The sequence below is a fragment of the Thermobia domestica genome, chromosome 9, assembly GCF_964235325.1.
Source record: "Thermobia domestica chromosome 9, izTheDome1.hap1.1, whole genome shotgun sequence".
NCBI classification, from domain to species: domain Eukaryota; kingdom Metazoa; phylum Arthropoda; class Insecta; order Zygentoma; family Lepismatidae; genus Thermobia; species Thermobia domestica.
Genome location: NC_137462.1, coordinates 20,742,515 through 20,764,126, shown reverse-complemented (window position 1 = coordinate 20,764,126; position 21,612 = coordinate 20,742,515). Strand labels below are relative to the sequence as shown.

General features: G+C 34.7%; 1 protein-coding gene across 6 annotated transcripts in view; it reads left to right on the top strand.

Moving 5' to 3' along the window:
• LOC145694449 (uncharacterized) overlaps positions 1-21,612 on the top strand; it is a 103,648-nt gene that overhangs the window by 5,828 nt on the left and 76,208 nt on the right. For 2 of the 6 annotated variants that reach the window (XM_081770701.1, XM_081770702.1), the window contains exons 2-3: positions 8,440-8,898; positions 17,936-19,896. In XM_081770701.1, the coding sequence (XP_081626827.1) occupies positions 8,441-8,898; positions 17,936-18,944 (1,467 nt within the window). In that variant the 5' untranslated portion in view covers position 8,440 and the 3' untranslated portion in view covers positions 18,945-19,896. The other 4 variants (XM_081770705.1, XM_081770704.1, XM_081770703.1 and 1 more) reach the window with 4 other exon arrangements.

Sequence of the window (21,612 nt, the reverse complement as noted above, 5' to 3'; positions counted from 1 at the left end):
TTCCAAATGATGAAAATGATCCATTTTGTAAAGTAATGTAGAATTATGTAAAAATAGAGATGAACTACTATTACTAAACCGCGAACCACAGTCGGTCTCTCTCCTCCCTCTGACTCGAATTTCTGAAGCGGGCCGCGATGGCTCAGTGGTAGAGCGTTCACATCTGGTGTATGAGGTCTCGGGTTCAAACCCTGCTCCCGCCAAGTGAACTTTGAAGTGGACAAACACAGTTTGCGTGGGTTTCCACGGGGTTCTTCCGTTTCCTCCCACTTTCCTCATTCCACTATTTCTCATAATCACCGTCTTTTTAGCCTAACCGACATAATCATGGGACGTAAAGCTCAGAAAGTTAATTTCATTTCATTTTTCGAAGTTCTGAAGAGGTACTCGGACTTCTTTTATATGTGAATTAACGCATGAGATTTCGAGAAGGGCGGAAAAGAAAATTCGCGAACTTTCAGGCAGAAAGAAAGGTTACGTGTGGCAATGTTACATGCAAAATTATAAAGATAGGGAAGTAACTACATAAATGCAATAGCATTGTGAACATACATATTTATGCGTAAATGTTGACAAATGGTGGGACATGTGTATTCTGGCAGTTTCCCAACCTAATTTGTTTATAACATTTAAAAATTAAATAAGTTTATGTCAGTAGTAGAGTCAAGTTTAGAAAATCTACTTGCATGTAAATTTAAACTGTTTAGCGGTTTAAAAGTATGTTGACTTACCATTTTTTATCATATTTACTTTCAAAGAACGTATTGTAAATAAATGTCCATTTATGCGTACTCTCTAAATATAATAAAATAACATAACATCGTTCAGAATATGCTTTATAAAGACTCCTCTGAGGACAACAGTAACAATATACTGTGATATAAAAACGAATGTAACTTTGCAATTATAACATAGTAATAGAATGCAATTTTCTTTGTGATTGTACATAAATTCCCGGATAAATCACATTTTCGGGAATCTTCCCGGGAACATTCCCGAAAAATATCTTACCGGGAATGTACCTATCACTAGTTCCTATTCGCACTGCTACCCCTACTCCTACTCTTACTGGTACTGCTACTTATACCATGGATCCGTATAGTAAAACTACACGGAATGTTTTTTATTGTATTGCTTTCCTTAAACTTGTCATTATTATGTAGTAGGCTTATTTCATTATTATGGTAATTATCTTTTTATGTTTAATTTACAACAGACTTTGGTTCTTTTTATTTAATTTAAATTAACTTGTTTACGTGCAGGTTACTTTTGACGCACTACTTCAAACAATTGTTCAAAAATTAAAATTATTTAACTATTTTCCTTCTTACGGTTTCCTACATATGATTTGCGCTAAGCGACATAAAAAAGTCTCAGATGGCATAGTGAAAATTCAAGGAGGCCATCATAGGTAATTGTTGAAAAATTACAATTTTTACGATTTACGTATAAATACGGCGTCCGGATCTATGCATAAAGACTACAGTGCATAAAAGAAAACCTGTGCTACGTGGCTACTAAAAAGGAACAATGGTACCTAACCGAATCATGGCTGGTCGTAGCTGGGAAACCCGAATGTTTGCATTGGGTTGTGGCCTAAGGGAGCAGACGCGTGAGCGAAGAATATTATACGCATAAGCGTGGTTAATGAAAACGAGTGGGTTTTGTCAATGATACAAGTTTTAATAGTACTTGCCATAATGTCATATTACTAGCGTTCCATTAGTACATATAAAATACAATTTCTGTACACTGTGGAGAAGTGAAACGCCGGCGGAAAATAGTTTCAAATTCAGTTTCATTTATATGCACTCACTTGCTTTTTTCTAAATTGTGATAACGATAGCAAAAGACTAGCCCTGCGGAGCTTCTAACCCCCTTCGCTCACTGAGCTATATTATCTGAAGTAACTAACAATCGCGATCTCTTATTTCCCAAAAATATGGGAGAAACTAAACGTCAGCCACTCCCACTCCTGGAGTAATTTTTCACAATGTGGCAAGACAGTACAGCGACATGTTTCAACTGGTAAACCATTGCAAGGTTAAATTACGAGCCGATATTTAAGACGAGTGTGTAGCATACTAATTTCCACCGACCGAATATTTCTAAACGATGTAGGAAAAGGTTATATAATGTTTACAGGTACTGAGTTACAAGTCCTGTCATCTTCGTGATCTTATACGGTATAGTCTTTTGCAGTATCGTCGTTTTTTCGCGCATCTTCCGTCACTGATCCTCTTGGTCACTGCGCATGCTTTATTCCTCTATGCTCCGGGTCTCACACGGTTAAATAGCATTCTCGCTTTTACTGATCGCCTAGCACAAGTTTATTTATTGATTTCTGTTTTTCACTGTCCTTTGAATGGCATAGTCTATGTCCGAACACATATTTATACCCGTAAAAGTAAATCCTCGGAAAGTGAATCTGCACCCATGGATACAACCCCTACAGCAAGAAAACTAAACAATGCAAGTGAATGTCGCGATAAAATAGCTGCATATAATATGATAGCTGGACAAGAGTAGCACGTATTTATTTCCAGTGCACATCAGTTTGCACACGTATCATCAATATGTTCGCAATTATTTCTGCATATGTCAGGGTAGCCACAGTCCACAATGCCTCCGAGAATCATCCAAGAGCAAGAAAAGCGAAAAAATAATTCTCTAAGTTGACGAACTATTCCTAATCTTCAAGCATAATTTATACTATTTGGATTTCATTACCCTCTGACGTATGTTTTTAGAAATACAAAGTGGCATTTAGAACAAAATTTGTAAATTTGCATTACGGAACCAAATTTTCACACATAGAAAGAGTGTGTCTAAAGCCCCACATTTGTTTACCCCAAGTGTGTGTAATCTGATGTTTGGATTTATTCCGATAAGCACTTCCCACCAAAGGAATTGAAGTAACTGATCAAAAATTTCAAATCACCTACGGAATTGCCAGATTAAATAAGTTTACCTGTTCGTTCACGGAACTATACTATTTTAGACGGATACACTTGTAACACTACTGGTTCTTAATAAGTATTTCTTGAGCCACAATATCTATAACAGAACATTGAATCGTAAATATTATTTATTTATACCTTCGTTTACAAACCGTTAATTTCTTGTACATCAATTCTTTTGAGAACTTCCTAATATTTTACTTAACAAGCTCTCTTATTTATATCCAATTACAGTAACTAAGGAGCAATAATAATCTTTACAATTTCCTTTTTCTTCTTCTTTACAAAATATGCTCCGTTGTCGCACCTCTGATCGTCTTTCTAATACCGGTACAGGTAAATAATAGTACAACAGTACAACACTATACAACATACCGTTGTATATGGTGCCACGAGCATGAATTTCATTTATTTATTAACAATAAATGAAAAGAATCCTGGACCGTACAAGAATATACATTTTGATCAGCCCTTGTATATACATAGGATTACATTTTATATCAGTATCATATATTAATCACATAATTAAGCATATTCTTTGGCCTGTCATTATAATATAAATTACAAGGTGCGTCAACAGAAAAATAACTATAATAATACGGTCCACAATTATTTTTAGATTCACTGGGATGTATTTACTATAATATATATAGTTTCATTCATGAAATTAAGCATAATTGCACTGAATTAGATATAAATTTGGTCTCTAATAGAATTGATCCAAATGTAAACAAGGAATAAGCATTCTACGTGAATATACATATAGAACACATAAAGGGCTTAACCAGTAATTATAGTGTTGTGAACGCAATAAAACAATATAGCATACATTAACATTGAAGAAAATAATTGTTACACTGGAAAAATAGTTGAAAATAAAATAACATGAGGAGAAATACAATAACTAAATTATACAACTATAAAATACTGTGTTTATCTCGTTTTGAGATTGAGTTCCCTCTATTATACATTATTTATATTAATTTTACTTATGATCTCAGGAGGGACTACATTTTTGACTAAGTCCATCCATTTCTTTTTAGTATTTTCGGTAGGCTGCCATAATTTTATTTCATCGACATTTCGTAATATTTCATAAATTACATATATTTTTAACGTACATTTTAATAATAAATTGAATAAAGATCACATTAACCATAGACATAAGGAAAGTCGATCTAACACAAATCTGTCGGACGCCTTTTTAATGGTTCAAGTTATTCGTTCAAAGGGCGCACATAAGGAACATTGTATTCCGCATTCTTGAGTAGAATGGGATCGATCGTATGTATACACAGAATTTGGATTTCTGTTATTATAATTGCTACCACCTATGAATCAATTTTGTGCATAATTACGATAATTGTTGTTACTTCGATTATAATTTCGGTGATTACTTCTGAAATTCCTATTACTATTTCTACCATTAGGTTGGGTTGAGTTACCGGTGTTATTTAAATTACACACTCGTTCATTAAAACGACGATTCCCATTTGCTTGTGTGTGGGAGCTATTTCCATTCTGTACACTTATATTGCGAACCTGGGCATAATTAACAGGATTGCGACTAACATTACCCTGACCTCTATTGGGATTTTTGTTGTTTTTCTGCATCAAATATTGACTCTCAAAGTTCTGCACTAGCATGACCATATGACTGAAATTGACACATTGTGCAGACATTAACATTTGTTGCAATCTGAACGGCAATAGGATGCGAATTTAAGCAATTATACGCGATTCAAGATGATTAGGATTTACAGCTTTTAATTCGTTGTATGTCGATACTACAAATTCCGTAACATACTTGTGGCTTCTGGGATCGAAAACTTTGGTACGTAATAAAGCATCCCTGTTGGCAAGCATAAAGTCGTTTTCATAATTGGATAGTAGGGCAGCTTTAAAATCTGAATAAGCATGAAGGTTTTCTCGAATGGCTTTGAACCACGTTAAGCATGGAGGTTGTAGGATGTGTGGAAGTATCTTCAAGAATTTCGACTCTTTGATGCCTATTAAGTCGCATTCATCCTCAAACTTCTCGATAAATACCCGTGCAGGGATATCATCAGGTCCACCGCTAAATTTGGTCAATGATTTTACCTCGCTAAATCGCAAAGGTTTGTCATTATTATGTGATTTTGAATATTTACCGTAACATTTTGACTTCCTACAGGATGAATATTTCTTTCTTCTTCCAACTTCGATACTACCTTCACTATCCCGAAGACTCACTATCCTCCAAAACTCGATGAGATGTTACTGGTTCTGGTTCCTTAAAAGGAGACTGATTTCTATACCCACCATCATGAGAGATTACTGGTTCTAATCCATTATATGCAGCCTGATTTCTATGTCCACTGTGGGACTGATGTCTATGTCCACCATCGTGCTCTTCCTTAGTAGCATGGTACCACTCTTGCAAACAATTCATATCCTCTCGGATGTGAAAGGTGTGTTCGTTAATTACCGATTCCATGGCTTTAACCACATCCTGCATCTCAGTGTAATTTTGGGATACTCGTTCCATCCTTTGGTCATACTGCTTAAATCTCGTGGAAATCTGTTCCTCCAGTTGACCTTCTATTTTTCATTGTAATTGATCCATTTTATCTTGCAGTTGTTCCTCAATTTTATGTTGCAATTGCTTTAAGGAGTCCTCCAATTGTTGATGGGTTACATTCTGAAATTCCTCAAACTGTTGTTGAGTAACCATTTTTTGTTGGAATTCCTCCAATTGCTGATGGGTTACATTCTGAAATTCCTCAAACTGTTGTTGAGTAACCATTTTTTGTTGGAATTCCTCCAATTGCTGATGGGTTACATTCTGAAATTCCTCAAACTGTTGTTGAGTAACCATTTTTTGTTGGAATTCCTCCAATTGCTAATGGGGTACATTCTGAAATTCCTCAAATTGTTGTTGAGTAACCTGATTCTGTTGAAGTTGGTTCATTTGGCATGATATCTGCTTTAAAAGATCTGTCACGGTATCAGGAGCATGACTACCACTTTGCATAGGTCGGTCTCGGATTTCTTCAGTTTCCGACATACCTCGGTTTATTCGTTTACCACTTCTTAGTATAGTGTCATTAATATTGGGCTCAATTGTGCTCGTTGTTACTCTACTTCAGAACGATACACAAACTCCCGGTATGAAGGCACCATTTAATAATGTAACACTACTAGTTCTTAATAAGTATTTCTTGAGCCACAATATCTATAACAGAACATTGAATCGTAAATATTATTTATTTATACCTTCGTTTACAAACCGTTAATTTCTTGTACATCAATTCTTCTGAGAACTTCCTAATATTTTACTTAACAACCTCTCTTATTTATATCCAATTACAGTAACTAAGGAGCAATAATAATCTTTACAATTTCCTTTTTCTTCTTCTTTACAAAATATGCTCCGTTGTCGCACCTCTGATCGTCTTTCTAATACCGGTACAGGTAAATAATAGTAAAACAGTACAACACTATACAACATACCGTTGTACACTTAGATTCAATACAGTATTTATCTTCTTTTAGCTCGAAATGCACTTTTATTGCCTTGGATATGTTTCTCAAAAAAAGTTGCCCTACTGAGTGGGGATTAACTTTAGAAAGGCTTTAAAAGAACCAATTTTTGCTAAGTAGCTACTAAAAACACGACTGGTATCTAACTGAATCAGAACAGGAGCGCAGCAGAGTTCCGCAGCGGTAGGGAGCCGCCATGTCACTCACGATAGGTATAACAATAATAAAGAGATTAAAGAAACAATTCAAAAGGCATAAAAAATTGCCTTTTGTGCGGCACAACTTTGCGATACTTTTGCGACCACTTTGTAGACTTTTCACCTAGAATTTCACTTCATCATGTGTTCCTCTGGAGTGAAATACAGGACCTTCTCCACTGACAGTCAAGCACCTCGAAAAATGTTAACTTTGTTGCCACTGTTTCCGAGAACATCATTCGTTCCTGCTTTACATTTTAAAATGTAATTTCATTTATTTTTCCTTACTTTAGTATCTTTGCTACACTTTCAACATCGCGTCCTTACATCAGTATCTTTCAAACAATTTCAGAATCAGCTTAATTGTCGTTCTTCCTGGTTAACTGCACACAATTAAATATTGTTGAATCACAGTCCACACAAATATTTGCCATTTTCTATACGTACTCTACAATGGAGCAACTTTCCGGCAGGAACGTTCGCTATAGGAAAATATATGCCTCTTCACTAGAGCAATGCCTATAAGTGAACACAAATTTTTACCTTTCTCATTCTATCACACTCACCAAATCGTTCTGGTAAATTTTGCAAATTCTTAGTTAGCTATTGTGCCCAAGCTTAACGGAAATTAAGCTGATGTTTCAGTGGAAATCATTTTCACAATAGCATAATTAGGTGAAGAATTTCATTTTGTTAATAGCCGCTGTTGAGGATGCTTATTATGTTTCCGAAAATATAACTTGTCACTTTCCCGCCGTTAACGTAACATTCATTTTTGTCGCATTTAAAAATTTCTTAAATTTTGTATGTAGAAGATTTTAATGGTTTTAGTCTTAACCTGCAGCAATTTTCTGTCTGAACTGATATTACTACACTACTGATATTACTGATATTAACACACTATTGTCTTACAGCTATTATAGCGTATATTTATTTTCGAGTTTTTAATACATAAATATCGACAACAGAAGTTTCACATGAGAAATGTTGATGTATTTATTCTAGTAAAATAAAATTTAGTGATACAGCTTCAGATAAGGTTATTAAAATAAAATCCCTATAATGTGTAATAAAAATCCCTCTTCTCTGGAATATGCAATTTATGCTTTTTTCCGTTACGCAAATTATTTCACTAAGCGTGATTTGCGGTATGTAGAACTGTTATATTTAAATTCACTTCAAACGTTATAAGCTTGTTAAAATATCAGTGTTCCGTGTTCCGTGGTTTTGATTTCTTTTATATGCATTAGAGGATTACAGCAAACTAAAATAGAAAAGCCGTTTTTGTACACTCTTTCTGAGCCTAATGTTAAATTAAAATGCAAAGTTGGCAGTTACCTGAACCCAAAACATAAGTGAATGAAGTTACTGGCTTTTACGCTAACATGTCGATGGCCAGCCCCCATTTCAAACAGTTACTTGATTCACTTATATTGTGGGTCCAAATAAATGTCAAAGTTGCAGTTTCATTTAACATTAAGCACATAAAGAGTGTACAGTGCAAACGGCTCTTCCAATTTTAAAACTTCTTTCATTTTAAAACATCGTACTTGGAAATGGTTTCCCCTCTTACATTTCGTTGTAACTCTGATAGTAACAGACTTAGCCGATGTCAGTGGAATTTTGAGACACCCAGATATATATATATATATATATATATATATATATGTGTGTGTTATAATCTTATTTTTCTTAATCTCATTAGTATTTTTCATTTGGATTTATTACTGAATGCTGATAATGTGGATATTTCTTAACAGAATGTCGTTCGAATTTTCTAACCCTGATCCGATTGATATCAATCCAGAAGATCAGTCTTTCGATGATTGTGATTACAAACTAAGAAACACTGATTATGACTGGGAAAGCAAGGATCCACTTTCAGCATTTTCTATGCCATACTTGGACTGTGAGTCATCAGTGGGAAGTAGGGAGGAAGGATATAGTGAAAGTAAATTTTTCATGTCAAGACAAACTTCAAAGCATGAACTTAAAGTTCCTTTAAAAGCCAATGCAGAAGATGTATTGTCAGATTGGAAGTTAACGTCCAAAGCAGTATGTGTGCTCAACCGTTTATCAACACGTGATTTACCTTTTCAAAGTAACGTGAAATTCAGAAGATCAAGACTAAGTTATTTGACAAATATTCCAGAAGCGGAAACTAATCACAGGACTGTCATTATTGAGGATGAAGCGAGACTGAAGATTCAGGAACTTACGTAAGTACATCTTACATTTTGATTGAAATCTGTTTTATAATATCCATAAAATACACTAATTGAATTGCAAGCAAATGACTAATTAAAAACAGAGAACAACCATTTTCTTAGGTTTTACATGATTAACTATATTCTTAATTTACTGGTGACTCCTGAACAAACCAAACTAGTTGAAAATTCACACCAATCGACATTAAAAAAAAGGAGTTGAAAGGTTCTTCATCACACAATACTAATTAAATAAAATGTTCTGAAACAAGAATTACGTTGCTGTGTGTAGGTGATACCTTGTAGGCAAATGTACTTCACAAACAAAAACCTATTATTTAATTTTTCAACAGTAGTAAAGTTATGAAAAATTGAAACATAGAAAGCGGAATACCAAAAGCTCCAGATACTAAACTACTATATATTCATTCATCCAAAATTTCAATGTAATGCGTGAAGGCAAGGCACACCACCGGTATTCAATTCGCGTCATGTTACAATAACATCAGAAGTTCAAATTTTAAGATCATAAAAACCGAGAAAAATATGTCACAACTTTCACTTTTATCCAAGTGCGCTGTAACAATGTCAAGAGTTCGTAAATAAACTATTATTGAAGACAATAGATACATTATCACCTAACGCCCGTTCACAGGCTACTACTGCAATTAAATTAGCAGCATTTTCTAGAGAAATATCATTTTAGGAAGGAAATAATTACACTATTTTTCTCTACATTTTCTGCCATGTTTAAATTACCAATGAAGCACTACACATATTGATAATCCTAACATATTACTATCATGCAACAGCAATATATATTTGCTCTGACATCTTTTTTGACAGTTATCTATTAATTCTGTTTGGATTCCACATTAATCAGTAGGTCGACGTCTGATATAGCCTCGCTACTGCACGGGACGTTAAACTCAAAATCAACTCAATAAATTCAGGCCAACTCCCTTGGAGAAGTAACCAAATCAAAAACCGACATTTATACGGGATATAACTTGCAGAAACCAGCAATACGGAGTATTAATAGTAATTTCCCTCCAACACCAAAAAAGAAATTAAAACAATTCCACTAGAATTTCATATTCACTGTAGTATAGGTGCAATTACTAAATAAAAAAAAACTATATAAAATATACTTTGCCGTTATGAAATAATATGACACCCATGTTTGCCTGTGTGCACCATGGAAAAACACGTTTTTTACCTTCATTTTCCTTAACATGTATCATCACTTACACGAATTAACCCCCAGGCGTAGTCCCCAATCATGTTCTTGTTATATTGCCCTTGATAACGGTGGTAGAAAGTCAAAATATCTTGGTGAAAACTCACCGTGGATCTCTGAATATGCACCCATATTTTCCTTAAAACTCTCCAACTGAGAATCAAGAACATGCAACATAAGTGACATCATACAATCCATTCTGCCATAGTTAGTCAAAATGTTTAAAAGCTCCACGTAATTTTCAGCTCTAATTTCTTAAACATTGAATGCCTGACACATATCTGCCCCAGGCATATTTTTCAATCCCAGCACTGTAGAGAACTCCATGGACTGGGTCATTTTCCTCATTTCCGAGCTTTTGTACACTCCAACCTTCACCGTAGCATGTGGTAGCTGCTAAACCGTGTCTTGTAAAGACTTAAATGCGTCAGACTTCGTATCCTAAGCTTTCACAAAATCTTTGACAATCCCAAGCAATGTAGAGGAGATAGTAATACCATCTCACGTTACGTGACCCACAAAGTACTTCTCCCGTTATGCCCAGTACTTCAGCCGGTGGTGGGAATCGATGTCCCTAGTGTTCTGTAAACTGGCATAACACGGGAATTTCGGGAACCCGGCAATGAACTTAAACCTATTACTTGTCGCCCATATTTTGTATACTACGAATTAACCAGTAAGGTATTCAGGCTGTTAAAATCTTCCTTCATATTTCAGAAGCACAGCATTCAGACTTATATATAAATCCATCTTTAATGCGAAAGAATTTGGGAAAATGTGCAGTCTCGTTTCAGATTTACATTTATTGATTTATTGACTATATTCCATTGTTTTAGCCTGGAAACTAAAAGAGTGCCACCATCTTTACTCAGACTTAGATCTCGAATGAAATCGTTGAAATCTGCTTGGTTATAATAGTACGGTTGTCTACTACACAAATCTTATGTAATGTTCTCTTCACTAGCAGTTCTTTTCCTGTTCTTCACACACAGATGTATCCTCCACGAGAGAAGCGCAGGTCAGTAACTCGTCTAAATGCGCAATTAACGCAAATAAAAAGGAGTATTAGGATATAAGACTAGAGTTGATTTCTTACCTCTAGAACGCACTGTTGGATCTACCATAGCAACGAAACAGCTTGTAGTGAGCTCCGGGAATAGTCAACCTCATTAACCTTCGTTAGCTTTTGTACCAATCTGAAAGAATAGAAATATTCGTAAATACTAATGCAAACCAATAATAAAATTAAAAGGTACCACAGTTACACAGTAATACTGTAAAATTTTTCAATAAGAACAGCACAATCCTTGTTCTATAACATTTATTTTTAATTTAGTATAAATTGCAGTATAGAAAAAAAGTAAGTTTTAAGACAAATGATTAAATGTTATAGAACAATGATTGTGCTGTTAAGTGCATGAAGGACTTTAGAAATGCTGTTTTACATGTTACCATTTTTAGTATCATATAATGAAAACAATTTCTTCAATATCAATTCTAAAATCTTCATGTCTAAAGTAAAATAAGCAGTGTCATAAATACCTTCTTATGCACACTATACAGACCACGTGGGGGCATGACTTATCTTGATCAACAACTGCCATTCCATCCGAAATAAAACCCCGATTTGTTTAAACAACGTATTATTAAGAACCATAAAATGATTCATTAATATATTATACACCAAGTGCTCACTGAATTGCGACCACTTGTCTATTACCTTGTTGCTTCACCGTTTGCTCAGTGGACGGCATGGCATGGGTTCTGGTAGTTCCTGATAGGTTTCCACGGGGATCTGACACCATATACTCTTGATGGCATCCCATAATGAGACACATTTTGATACAGGAGTCATGGTGCAAAGATTTCGTTCCGTAACATCCTATATATGTTCTATAGCATTAAGTTCCGGTAACTTAGGGGACAATTGGTGCGCTTCAGCTCCGTGGAATCTTCCTTAAACCAACCAAGTCGAGTTCTGGCATGGTGCCACTGTGCGGTTTTGTTCTGGAAAATGCTCTCTCCGTGTGGATAGAAGTGTTCCATTCTAGTGTGTACGTGATTCTCTAACACTTCCAATTAGACAACGGATGTCTTGCTGTGGTCCATACACCAACGGTTCAAGTCCATGCCAATAGAAGCATCCCCAAACTACACAGCCGTACCCACCTGCCTGTACGGTTTGCGCCATGTACGAGGGATCTATAACTTCGTGCTGCTGACGCCACACACGCAGACACCCGCCAGAGAGTACCAGAAACCGTGGCTTATCAGACCAGCACACCATTTTCCCAAACGGACATATGGGAATATGGGTGTTATGCATCCACCATTGTATTGGCTACGTAATACCTGGACACTAATGGTTCATTTGGCTATGACGAGCTGTTAGACGCTACACTCACCTCACGTTTTGAATTTCGTACCACCCGGGTTCAGTCTCATGGTGACTGTTACCCCATTTTCTGCCCACTCTTGTACACATTCACTACACAGGAAAGAGCACATTCGACAAGTGTGGCTGTCTGGCTTATTGTTGCACCTATTGCTCGAATACCCACAATTATGCCTTATTAAAATAGGGATAAATCCTGTCCACCTCCCATTATAACAATATGCTTTCTACCAACATGGAACTTCGAGTGCGTTCTTTTTCTGTAATACTACTTGTCGGGGTGGTTAAACAATCAGCACGGCAGCTGGATACTATTTTGTCGAGGTGTGGTCGGAATTTAGTGAGTACTAAGTGCAAGTAAAATAATAAGTATATTTTTGCTATATTTTCCTTTATATAAATCTTCTGGTAAAAATTTAATAGGTTAGGCACTTGCAATAAAAGATAGGTAACTATTTAAATTATATATGTAATTAGTTGTAAACAGTTTTGTGACGGTTAATCTAATTTGAATTACTGTAAGGAAGCGCTACTTCAAAAAGCTTTAGACCCTAGGTGTAGTTCAAACTAAAATGTCTTTGTATCCTACTAATTTAGACAAATTCTGAGTAAATTAAAAAATGCAGTTTTAAAATCAGGATAGGCATAAGTTTGGCTGAGGTAGTTCTGCATCTTACAAAGATTTTGCGCGCGTTTTTTTAATACAGAGAAACAAAACAGTAAAATATGTAACTACTTTCGATATTGTATTAATTCATAAAATATCCGTAAAAAACCTCTCTTGCCAACTTCATTGTTTAAAAACAGTAACGCCGTAGGACGCACATCGAGACAAATACTTGAAACTTGGACTGTCCCGTTCAAAATTAGACATATTTTAACTCTGTCAAATTCTATATAGGAATTCCTATTATAATTACGCTTTAAAATGATTTAAGAACAGCAGCAAATTTGTAGTGAATAGTGCATGACAGCATGTTTAATTTGATACTCATGACCATAGGTATTGTGCAATTTTTACATATCTTTTCTTAGCTGAGAACATGTATGCACCACCGTCCACTTTCTCTCTGTTTAACGTAGCACACGTGGGGAGGGAATGCATTTTTCAAGAATTCCCTAATAATTTAAGTGACTAGTTAATCTTTATTATCCAACGTGTTCATAATTATTTTCGTACAGTATTTCTTATCAATTTGTTTTGCAAGAAGTCATTCAATTTCCGGCTCTTAACGGGATAATTCGTGGATAAATTTTTAACTCCATACATACTAACTCAATACAAACAAGGAAGTATTCATATTATTTATTCTTCTCAAGTGCAACTGAAAAGTTTTCGGGTGCTAAAGTTGGTAAATCATCAGTACTTCTAGATAAATGTAAGTATTTTATCCGTATTACATGTAATAGTACGTTTTTTGATTAACTACCACGTAGTATTAAAACTCTTCATACTTGCAAAAAATTGTTGATATTTTCATACATATTTATTTATTCCAAACACCTTCGGGTATAACGGGCATCTTGATATCAGTAAGTCGTGGACAAACTTCTGAATCTAAGCCAAAAATCTTGCATTTGCATGCTAATAAGAACGCTCTGTTTGCAAGTTGATTTTGTCACAAACCAATATAACTTGCAAATGAATTAAATATTTCTGGAAAATAACTCTTTCCCTGCATTTATCTTATTTGACAGAGATGGACTTACCAATAAAAATATTTCTGTAGCAAATGATTATTGATAAAACTATGGTCCGTTTTTGCTGCACTAATGCTCTTTCCATGTGAATAGTGAAAATCGTAAAAAAAATAACGATTTAAATATTTTGTGAGTCATATAATACTCGAGGTCAGAAAACAGGAAACTGTTGTCCAATACACAAACAATGTATCTTGATATCCTATTTTGATTTCCTTCCTTGTCAATCTTCGACTGATAACTTTCACAGCACTTGTAATAATTGTAACTTTTGTGCTATATAGAGTTGGTACGTTTTATTTGATGTAGCGGTACTTCCGAAAACATGTTTAGGCTAATAAGTTGTTTGCAGTGCCTCGTCATACATTTCTAATTTTCAAAAACCAACAATTTCTTAATAAATGAAAATAATGGAACTTTACTTTTTTTTTCTCTTCGTAGAAACTTAAGGATATAAAACCTATCTTTATAAAATATGAAGGCAAAAAACGTTTCAAATGCAGTGTGGTTCAACAGGTACAACATACTGAGTGCTGTGCCCGTTTAAACTAATTTGTTTCCTTGACTAGTGTATGTTATTGTTTACATATCGTAACGAGATCTTGGTATTTTCAGTGTACTTTATTATACTTCTGAGCAATTTATGCTAGTGCATAATTTTAAAATATGCACTAACTAGTTAGTCGAAGAAGAAGCAGATGCTGATACGAAAAAAAGAAATAGAATCAAAATTGATTCTAATATGTTAACTTGATGAGTTTTTGTTCTTAGGCCGTCATGACGACGAATAATCAATACATTATTATTCCAAAACCATCTTAAAGAAGGGATATGCACAGTCTTTTGAATTGTATTTTTTTTAGTTATTATATGATATAATAGTTCACGAACCATCATATAAAGTATGTATATATAATTAAAAGGTGTATTTTATTTCAGTAATTTTGTGCCACCATAAAGTTAAGAAATCTAAACGCAACATAAACTGTTTGGATTGAATTTTGTGATATATATAAAAATATGACTGAGGACGTGTATACAACAAGTTATGCTATTATAAAATTTGCTGGTCCTCGCCGCAGGAGCATCATTGTTATATAAATTTGGTAGTTTACCGCCAGGACCTTAGGAGATTTGGATGGAGTTCAGTAGACAAATCCTAAGCAATAAAATTTAAGTGTACAGATTGGCTTTAAGGTTACTCAGTTTTGATAAAAGAAACACCAATACTAAGTATACATTGTTAAGGAGTGGCACAAATATTTCTAGAAATATCAAAATTAGTCTTCCTAGTGGTGAAAATATATTTGAAGCAAGTGGTAATAGGGATGACCTAGCTGACCTTATTAGACATCTTGGTGAACAAATGAACAAATATAGGACATGTAGCAGGAAGAAAATTGATTCCAGTATTCGTGAAATTTAGAAAGAGAGCGTGTGTTTCCACCAACGATTGTAGTGATTGTTCGATTGAGTTAGAGCTATTGAAATGTTCATTCAACGAAAAGACCAAAATGTTAATAGTCAATAATCAGATTGTGTTTTTACAGAACGTGATGAAGTGCGTTAACTTCAATCATCTAAGTATGACATTGAAAATTTTGAACTCCATCAATGGTGCAATACAGTACTAACCTGATACAAACTAACCTTAATGGAAATCAAATTCGATGAGTTCATGTGAGATTAAAGTGTGGTACCAATGTCAAAAGTAATGTTAAGTTTGTATGTACCGGTAATGTAATCGAATCTAATCACAGAGAAAACAAAAACCGTGGTAGGACAAATTATCGTGAATATTGTGGAAAGACAAGTACAGGTCTGTTAGGAGGCAAGACATCTCGCTACCAGCGAAACGAATGAAAACGGAACCTAATTGTGCCCGTAAGATAACCGAACCTGACATTATTAGTAACAGCAGTCGCCTAACCGACCCTAATCTTTGTAGCAGCCGTAATAGTAATCGTACACTTAAGAAGCATGTACTGATTAGATTTAATTTCCCTCGAATTGGACTTCGTAGAAATTCCATAGATGGCACAAATTCTTAAAATAAGAAACAAAGAACTATAGAAATAAGTAAGGCGCAAGACTGTCCCGATTTATGATTTGCAATGCAATTTGAATGAATTTGTTGGTCATGTAACTTAAGCTAAAGTTACGGCATCCGAGAAAATCGTATTCAATTGTCTTTTTTTCTTTACTTCGCTTTAAATATTGTTATGATTTTGTTTCTTATTCATACCTTAGTTGAATTCTATGAAGATAATTCATTTGTACATTTGTGACCTTAATAAGAAGTTAATTATCGTATTTGCTTTGATATTAATTAACATGTTTTACCTAAATGTTATTGTTGAATATATATGCGTTTGATCCATTTTCGTACAAAGAACAACCATATGAATACAATAAATGTATCTCTTTCAAAACCGTCTTCATTATGACGAAGTAAATAATTAACTTGTAACAATCATTTAATGGATCCGAAAAAGAACTTAAAATTAAATAACTTGCAAATCAAATTTCGAATGTGACTTATCGTCGTTGAAAAATAAATGAAGTCAATGATAAAATTTAAAATAAATATCAAAATAATATTGTTATAAAAATAAATATGATATATGTATACTTATATGATTTGTAATTTTAAAATATACGAGGTGCTTCAAAAACGCAATGATTAATATGTATTATTTAACGGTCCAGGGTTCTTTTCTTTTATTTTGTAAATTCAATAAAAGAAAGTCCTATATTTCGGGCGCCATATGTAACGATTTCTTTGTATTTTCAGTGTAATTTATTACACTTCTGGGCAATGTGTAATTTTCAAACTATGCTCTAACTAGTTGGAACAAGAAATAACGAAAAAAGAAATAGAATCAAAATTAATTCTAATATGTTAATTTGATACGTTTTGTTCTTAGGTTGTCATGACGACGAATGATCAATAAAATATTATTCCAGGGCCATCTTAAGGAAGGGATATGCACACAATCTTTTGAGTTGTTTTTTTTTTTTAGTGAATATATGATGTAAAAGTTCATGAACCATCATATAAGGTATGTATGTATAATTAAAAGGTGTATTTAATTTCAATAATTCTGTGCACCATAAAGTTAATAAATCTAAACGCAACATAAAGTGTTTGGAGTTAATTTAGTGATATAATATAGATAAAAATATGACTGAGGACGTGTATATAACAAGTTATGCTGTTATAAAATTTGGTGGTCCTCGCCCCAGGATCATCATTGTGATAATATAACTCCAATCGCTTCATGTCAAGTTACTAGTATCGGAAACATTACCCACAATATTTGAATTCGGAGTCTCACACATTACTTACATATCACATTAAAAGAAATGAAAATATTTTAATTCACTTATGATTATCAACGACACTCCATAATGATACAGCAGTTTCAGGATGTACTGAGCAATTGCAACCATTATCTGTCTGTATTTGGATTTTGCTGATTAGAAAGCATTTTGTAATATCCTTTCTTCGATCCTTTCATAAGATCTTCCGTTTTTCGTTATCTAATTTACGCACAAGGTCGAAAACGTAGGCTTTGAAACTAAAATAAAAGAAAATATTCTTAGAAAGATGCACTTTATATAACAAAACAATTTTGTGTATAAGAATTAACTGAACTTAATACAATTATTGCAGAGGTTATATAAAATCGTCTAATATCTACATTTTTCAGGATTTCTAATTCGTCTCGTAGTAGGTGTGCCAGTAGTTCTCAAGAATGCTCTAGACTGTTAAGAGACGTTGTAATGCGTCCTTGTGAGATAAATTCTTACTTAGGAAATAGCAAAACAATAAAATCATATTGTGAAGAACAAATCTCTAATGATGGAAAGTTGCAGTGCTACCATCAACCCGATACAAAAATTCTCATATCATCTGGTGTAGACAAGAGGACTAACAAAAAAGGTTGTAAAAATACACGGTTACGGGAATGTCTTTTGCCAACATCAGTAAGTAATTTAGATAAAAATCCATGTTCCAATGAAGAGACAATGCAGTTTCTTCCAAAGTCTCATTACAGGAAACAGTTACTAGAGCACACATTCAATAAACTTTATCTCTGCCACCAATGTGGCAAACAGTTCCGACGTAAAAATACATTGACTACACACATAGTGACTCATACAGGTGAAAAGCCTTTTTCTTGCGAGGACTGTGGAAAATCGTTTCCTCAGAAAGCTTCGTTGAAAAATCATTTGTTGATTCATGCAGACCAGAAATCTTACTTCTGCTTCGAATGTGGCACATATTTCAGACTTAAGCAACACTTGAGAAGTCACATGTATGTTCATACTGGTCAGAAAAATTATTATTGCCAGGAGTGTGGCAAAGGATTTTTACAAAAACATATTTTGACAAAACATTTGTGCACTTCCACAAGAAGGAAGCCTTATCCCATAAGAGGGAAGCCTTACCCCACAAGAGAGAAGTGTTATTTTTGTCATGAATGTGGCAAGGGATTTGCTAAGAAAGATAAATTAGCTATACATTTGTTCACTCACACAGGAGAAAAGCATTATTTTTGCGATATATGTAAAAAGGGATTTTATAGAAAGGATAAAATTGAAAGGCATATGCTCATTCATACAGGAGAGAAACCTTACTCTTGTGATAAATGCGGAAGAGGATTTGTACAGAAGAACAGCTTAAAATATCACGAAAAAGGTACGGTATGTTGGTGAAACATTTCTTCCACATGGCGTAAGGCAAAGCGTTATAACTGGAACACTACATGACATCTAATTACTTTTTCCCAGAAAAGCATTAATGTTTTACTGTTCCCTTGTGTATTGTGAGGTGCTGTTATTCATCATGATTGATTATGTAGTATTTACACATACCATTAGAGGCAAGGTTTCGGAAAGTAGTCTTCAACGGGAGTGTATTGTTATTATATTTTGATGGATCGATAATATCCAGTCTTACGATCTCGGAAAAATTGGATGTGTTTAGTTTTTTCTGCATTTACTTCTACACTCATGTCCCTGAAAGCGTTTAATAAGGCCTCTGCATTTCTTTCTCTTGTTCTCCCATCATCCACTATCAGATTTGCATTGTCCGTATATATATCATTCAGCTCTAAGTCGTGGTTAACACTCGGATGCCCGAGGAGTTACTGACTCATTTTCAAATTAATTTTTTTCGTATTTCTTTTGAATGACTATTTAAGACAAATCGGCTCCTTGAGTTTTAATGAATTTGTTGTAAGTATTTGCACAGCAAGAGACATAAATTAACAATAATATTTGTGCGGGGAAATTCATGATTTATCTTGGAAGCCCGAAGGAGTCAGTTTGGCTGCTTGTTGCATCCGCAAAGAATCCATTTAAAAAATCATTTGTAGGAATGAAAAATTGGCGATATTCTTCAGAAATCAATGGCGGCATATCAAATTTCATTCAATGATATATATATATATATATATTCGGTTCTGTGATTGCGTGTAGTAATTAGCTCCTACTCGCTTCCATCACGAGAAATCAACTTGGTTTCACTACTGTTGACAGGATCTTCATCTTGATCAGTACTTTTTGTGCCTCTTCAGATATCTTTTTCCTGTCCTCTGCATACACTTGAACTACTTTTCTCAGTACACTGAACGGCTAAGTTCTCATGTCTAGATTAAAAAGAGAATGTTTTCCGTTTAGCAATTGGAGCTGCCTTGACATTAGAAAAGAAAGTCTCCGATTTGGAATCATTTTTACTTGACGAGTCCACTAAAGATTCGTTTGATGGTCTATAATCCTCATCCGATTCTAGTTCTTCGTTATCACCAAAGTTCAACTGAATCTCCGGAATGTTACAAAGTAACGCAAGAATTTGTTGATCGCTAAGCTTGTTACGTCGTGACATTGTGAACTAGCACAGCGTTACCCACAAATAACAATCACTTGCACTAAATCACAAACTTGTTTTGTGAGAACAGTCCACAAGAAGTTCAACGCCTGTAAAGCACACTGTTGCCAATAAGGAAAAATATCCACCATAAAATTTATAAAGTCACTAAATGATGCACAGATGCTGATTATGGGCCAGTCCTACTACTTCCTGGTAACAAGATGGCTCAGGAAGTAGTGCATAACTGTGAAAAACTGAGAATTACTTCTGTGAGCAGGGTATATTATCTGACAGTTATCAAAAAAATATCAGGGGATGGTACGACTGGCATTTTAAAAATTTTCGGGAGGTAAATCCGCCCATTAGAGCACCAAAAATTTGTAGAAACATGTTTCCGCAAACGCGATGCTTTGGTGATAGAAGCTGCCGAATTTTTTGACACCAGATATCCATTACATGAAATTTTGTTCCGTGTAATATATATATATATATATATATATATATTACACGGAACAAAATTTCATGTAATGGATATCTGGTGTCAAAAAATTCGGCAGCTTCTATCACCAAAGCATCGCGTTTGCGGAAACATGTTTCTACAAATTTTTGGTGCTCTAATGGGCGGATTTACCTCCCGAAAATTTTTAAAATGCCAGTCGTACCATCCCCTGATATTTTTTTGATAACTGTCAGATAATATACCCTGCTCACAGAAGTAATTCTCAGTTTTTCACAGTTATGCACTACTTCCTGAGCCATCTTGTTACCAGGAAGTAGTAGGACTGGCCCATAATCAGCATCTGTGCATCATTTAGTGACTTTATAAATTTTATGGTGGATATTTTTCCTTATTGGCAACAGTGTGCTTTACAGGCGTTGAACTTCTTGTGGACTGTTCTCACAAAACAAGTTTGTGATTTAGTGCAAGTGATTGTTATTTGTGGGTAACGCTGTGCTAGTTCACAATGTCACGACGTAACAAGCTTAGCGATCAACAAATTCTTGCGTTACTTTGTAACATTCCGGAGATTCAGTTGAACTTTGGTGATAACGAAGAACTAGAATCGGATGAGGATTATAGACCATCAAACGAATCTTTAGTGGACTCGTCAAGTAAAAATGATTCCAAATCGGAGACTTTCTTTTCTAATGTCAAGGCAGCTCCAATTGCTAAACGGAAAACATTCTCTTTTTAATCTAGACATGAGAACTTAGCCGTTCAGTGTACTGAGAAAAGTAGTTCAAGTGTATGCAGAGGACAGGAAAAAGATATCTGAAGAGGCACAAAAAGTACTGATCAAGATGAAGATCCTGTCAACAGTAGTGAAACCAAGTTGATTTCTCGTGATGGAAGCGAGTAGGAGCTAATTACTACACGCAATCACAGAACCGGTAGGCGATGCCAGCAAAATGTTCTAAAAGAAGCACCAGGTCCAACAGGGTACTCTAATAGAAGCCTACCCCAGAAAGTCCTGCCAGTGCATGGCATTTGTTTTTAGACAATTTCATACT